The sequence below is a fragment of the Oncorhynchus masou genome, unplaced genomic scaffold (genome assembly GCF_036934945.1).
Source record: "Oncorhynchus masou masou isolate Uvic2021 unplaced genomic scaffold, UVic_Omas_1.1 unplaced_scaffold_2556, whole genome shotgun sequence".
In the NCBI taxonomy this organism is placed as follows: domain Eukaryota; kingdom Metazoa; phylum Chordata; class Actinopteri; order Salmoniformes; family Salmonidae; genus Oncorhynchus; species Oncorhynchus masou.
The window spans coordinates 19312-24644 of NW_027016858.1; the positions used below are offsets into that span (position 1 = coordinate 19312).

At 43.3% G+C, this 5333-nt stretch overlaps 1 protein-coding gene and 1 pseudogene across 1 annotated transcript; both read right to left on the minus strand.

Annotated features, from left to right (window-relative positions):
* Nucleotides 1–501: 501 nt before the first annotated feature.
* Nucleotides 502–1835, minus strand: LOC135539262 (vacuolar protein sorting-associated protein 4A-like; annotated as a pseudogene).
* Nucleotides 1836–2029: 194 nt separating this feature from the next.
* On the minus strand, nt 2030–4637 carry LOC135539261 (carbohydrate sulfotransferase 8-like). The gene is made up of 2 exons (XM_064965087.1): nt 4395–4637; nt 2030–4099 (listed from the first exon to the last, which is right to left on the minus strand). The coding sequence occupies exons 1-2, from the start codon at nt 4514–4516 to the stop codon at nt 3391–3393; spliced, it is 831 nt and encodes a 276-aa protein (XP_064821159.1). The 5' UTR covers nt 4517–4637; the 3' UTR covers nt 2030–3390.
* Between the last annotated feature and the right edge of the window lie 696 nt (nt 4638–5333).

Here is a 5333-nt window from a genome sequence, read left to right on the forward strand (position 1 = left end):
GGGTAGCTCTAGTGGGGACTGGGACAAGTGGCAAACCTGGTGCAGCTACGGTCAGTCAATACTCAAGGAATTTAAAAGCAAAGTAAAGCGAGCAATCATACACATAAAATACATATATTAAGACTTACACATTGAATAAAACACATGCAATTACACACATGCAAGACAAGAAAACGTAATTGTTCAAAGCGCTTCAACACCACTCCATCATAATGAGTCACTTCAAAAAAACAACTTAAAAAAGTGCAGGATGGCAAAGAAAGAAATAGTATTTTAGTCTACAGGAATCTGTGTATGATCACAGGGAAAGAATATGCATGAAGTTAAAATGCTCCATCATTCTTGCCAATGCAGTTTAGCCAAACAAGTCTAAGTTTCTAGTGTGGTAGTACTGTAGCTTCTGTAGCCACTACTGTATTTGACAGGAGGATGTACGAATGGGGCTTGAGAGGAGGAGAGACAGGGTGAGGAGAAGTGAACTCCCCGGGTGACCAGGACCTTTCAGCCCTCCTGTCCAAAGTCCTCTCTGAACTTCCTGATCTTGAACAAGTCCTCAGTGTTGACTGTGGGCCGTGTGGTGGATCGTGAGTGCAGCATGTCAGACTGGAGGGCAGAGGGACACAGAGAAAACCAACAAAAGGATTAGCATGGTCCAGCAATTACACAAATGTGAGAGTCAGTGTGCAATGCCAGGATGTGTATGTTGAAACAACATGTTTCAGCATGTTTGTGAGCTGTGAATGTGAATGTCAATGAACACAGTGAGTATGTCTGTGCTGTGAATGTCAAATCAAATCAAATGTTATTTGTCACATGCACCAAATACAACAGTGAAATGCTTCCTTACAAGCCCTTAACCAACAATGTTTTAAGAAGTTAAGAAAAAAAATAAAAAGTGTTAAGTAAAAAATATATAAGTAAATATATAAGTAAAAAATAGAAAATAAAAAGTTAAAAATAATTCAAAAGCATCAGTAAAATAACAATAGCGAGGCTATTTACAGGGGGTACCGGTACAGAGTTAATGTGCGGGGGCACAGGTTAGTCTAGGTAATTGAGGTAATATGTACATGTAGGTAGAGTTAAAGTGACTATACATAGATAACAAACAGAGAATAGTAGCAGCGTAAAAGGGGGGGCAATGCAAATAGCCATTTGATTAGCTTTTCAGGAATCTTATGGCTTCGGGGTAGAAGCTGTTGAGAAGCCTTTTGGATCTAGACTTGGCGTTCCGGTACCACTTGCCGTGCGGTAGCAGAGGGAACAGTCTAAGACTAGGGTGGCTGGAGTCTTTGACAATGTCTGTTTCTTACCATGCAGATGATGGGCTCCGGAATTTTGTCGCTAGGCCCATCCATCCAGGTCAATTCTATGGCTCCCGGGTCCCCAGGCGAGCACGGGGTCAGAAGGTCATCCACCATCAATTGACTGTTGGCACTGGATGGACCTTGCACCTATAGTACCATTACAACAACACACTATCTTAAATATCCTTAAAGGTTGAGAAAGAGATGCACCTTTAGTGTTGTATGCAAGAGTCGACTGCAATAGAGTTACTATTGTGTGTATAAATGACCTTTTTGAAGTGTGTGGCTGACTGCAGTTTCCTGACAGGCTGCATCAGGGCATCTCATACGATGACGCTGACATCGGAGTAGCTCTCTGTCTTTTTGGCGAGCTTACACAGGTCTGTGTCACTGATGCTGTGACGCGTGTTGCCCAGGTGCAGCCGGAACATCTGGGACATAGCTGGCTGTTCTAGGAGAGGGATGTAGATATGCTTCTCAAACCTGATGGTGACATGATGCACTGATGAGAATGCTTGATAATTACTTTATTGTGTCTGTTAGGAAATGATTTTTTAGCTTGAACAACGTAAAACATTTCCCATTTAATAGCTATTGTTCTACACTCTTAGAAAAAAGGGTTCCAAAAGGGTTCTTTGTAACACATTTTTGTCACTTTTTCCAAAAATCAGATGTAGAAAAACAACAGAGAAATGTTTTTGTTTAATTAGTAAAGGCTTGATAAAACATTTATTAAATGGTAATGGTGCTTTAAAACCCAAACAAATTAAAACCCAAACAAAATTAGCAAAATTGGCAGTGTTAAGGCTAGGGGATTGAAATTGTGTGTTGTAGATTCTGCACAGACATGTAAAACAATACATTTACTCTTTACAGTGTAATCATTAGTATTGTAACATGAGGCCTATACAATGACCCAGAAACCCTATTGTACATTACAGGATCAAAGATCATGAACCCACAGTTGTATCTGAAAGGCAATATTTTACATTTTAGTAGACACTCTTATCCAGGGTGACTTATATTAGTGAGTGCATACATTTTGATACTTTTTTCGTACTGTTCCTCTGTGGGAATCGAACCCACAACCCTGGCAGCACCATGCTCTACCAACTGAGCTACCAACTGACATTGATATATTTTTCCTGTCCCTTATTTCATGTGTTTCCTGTCCCTTAGTTTGTTTTCATTTAGCAGGTGCTCTTATCCAGTGCGACTTACAGGAGCAATTAGTGTTACATGTCCTGCTCAAGGGAACATCGGCAGATTTTTCACCTAATTGGCTCGGGATTTGCACCAGCGACCTTTCAGTTACTGGCCCAACGCTCTTAACCGCTAAGCTACCTTCCGCCTTGAGGTACGTACTGTAACAAGTTTGTTGTATGTTCTGTATGTAAAATAGAAAACAAATACCTCAAGAGCAAATGTGGTTTTGAAATCAAATTGAATGATATTAAAATGGTCTAAGACACATGGTACTTCTCATCAGTAGGCAATGTAGGATTTCAGTAACTGTGAAATCTGCTGCAGTATCTGCAAACACTAGTCTTTGCTTTGGGAGAGTATAGCTTGGCTCTCTTTTCCTTCTTTTTTATTAAGGTCTGCAGAATAACAAGACACCTTTTCCATTTTAAAAGTGATTGACGATGACCCAAAATGACAAGTATACCTTCATATAACAAGGCTGAAAAAAAGAAGAAAATGAAGAGATGATAATAAAGTCTTCACTCAGAGTATAGGTCACTTCATAGAAGTCATTATGCTGTTGATTGAGAGCAATATCTCGTTGATTGTTGAGAGGATGTTGTATGTATGTCTGCCAATCAATAAAAGTGCATTTGACAAAGAAAGCACATCAGTTCGCACACTATACAAAGTGTTATGACCAAAAGCTGTACAACCTATGCTCAAAGTAATCACATCAAATCATAATTGTAACCAGATGTAAATAAGACACGTAGAATAGTTTACATCAATGTGTCTGTAGTGCTTATTCAAGTCCCACAGGATAATAATCTCTTCTGTAATGTTCATATTTATAATCTTAAATGAATCATCTAAACGTGTCAATCCAGCCACTACTTCAGTACAGGTCTTTATAGGGTTTGGGGTATTTAAACATCAGATAATCCATGTAATAAAAGTCATAGGCCCTCTGTCTCTCCGTGGTGTTCAACTGTTCAAAATATCTCTGGGTAATGGTGTAGGAAGTCCTTTCTGCTTTGGGGTTCCTGTCTTTAAAGTCAGGGAAAGTGAGGTTGCTAGGTGCCCTGATACTCCGCAGCAGGAAGTTGGCCTCCTCCTTCAGGCTCTCGAATTTCCCGATGAAGTCGTAGTGCAGCAGGCAGGGGCTGCAGAGCTGGCTGACCGGCGTCCAGTGGATGTCCATGCCCACGGGTCGCCTCACATCCAACAGGTACTGGACAAACTCCCTGAAGGTGACGCCGGCGCCGGTCCTCAGGGCAGAGAGCGAGGCGTTGGCCCGGTACCGGGAGATGATGGGCCGGCCAAACACCGGGTGGTAGTACGAGTTGGGGCTCTCGAACTTGTCGCGGAAGGCCGACACCAGCCTCTCGAAGGGCTCCCGTACGAAGAGGACCTTGGTGTAGGAGCGGAGGCGCTCTGCCACGCCCGCCTGGCTGTAGGTGTCCAGTCGGCGGAGCTGGTTGGCATAGTGGGCGTCGTCGTGGGCGATGCCATGCGTGGAGGTGGCACTGCCTCCCAGGACCATCAGCACCCGCTTCCAGTTGGAGCAGCCAGCTTTGGGCACCTCACAGTACAGCAGGCCTGACCTATTATTAATTAACCAATACAACAGAAATATATGAATAGTTATCTGGGGCTGTATACATCTAACATCTCAGAGTGGGAGTCCTGATTTAAGATCAGTTAGGCCTTTTAGATCACAATGAATAAAATTACATGGACGGGGGACCTCTAGATCAGCCCTGAACATGAATTGCAATGAAATACAATTATACATGTAAATCATGTAATGTATTGTACTGTAAATAATGTACTGTAAATGTACTGTAAATAATATCTGAAGATAATGCTCAATGAAATTAACCACTAAAGTTACAACACCTATCCTCCACGTAGACCCGGGACACCTGCCGGCTGGATATGGGGTGCTCGGTGACGCCCGGCTGGTATTTGGTGCAGACCTCCCTCAGCAGGTGGTGGCGGGACACTTGGGTATGAGCCATGCCCTGTAACTTACGGTCCTCCTCAGCAGGGGGGGCACCACCAGGAATTACAGAACCGCTCTTTAACAGCAGCTTCCTATGGCGTTTAGTGACTGGTGGCCTGGGGCTTTCGGCCTGTTGGTCTCCGGAGGTTGGGGTGGATGGGTGGGGCAGCCACTGTAAGGAAGGGGCTGCCTGGGGCTAGGACTAGGGAGGCTGGGGTTAGAGGATATCTCTTCCCCTGGAGCTCCATGGAAACCTCCACCTAGGTTGATGCCCTCAAAGATTGCACTGTCTGAGGGCTGATCCTGTGTCACATGGAAATATTGTTAACAGAAGCTCAACTTTACAGAAGATGGAGATAGTGCTTGTTCCTCAATAATCCACAAGATGGCGTCATTACATTATTTTGAGGGAGCTCAACAGCTCAGTGAGCTGAATGTAAGCAGGTATCTGATCTGATTACTGATCAAGTAATCTTACCTTTTGAATTGGCCACCTTGGAGCAACCATGAACTTCGCACCTAGAGAGAGAGAGAGAGAGAGGGGGGGGAGATAGAATCCTACATTACGTATTACAAAAAGTATTTTGCTTGTACCAAGTTTCTCCAGACGAGCTGAAATAGGTATCAAGAAAGAGCCTAGAGGAGAGATGGTGTCTATTACAAATGGGGCAATAGGACAAGACTCCATTTTATCACAAGATTAGGTTTTTGATAGAGAGGCCAGGTGTGTGTGTGTGTGTGATAGAAAGAGAGAAATAAAGAGTGATGCTCATGTTACCGTGGCGACGCTGAGATTACCGACCACCTATCACGTTTTATCAACACTTTCACCT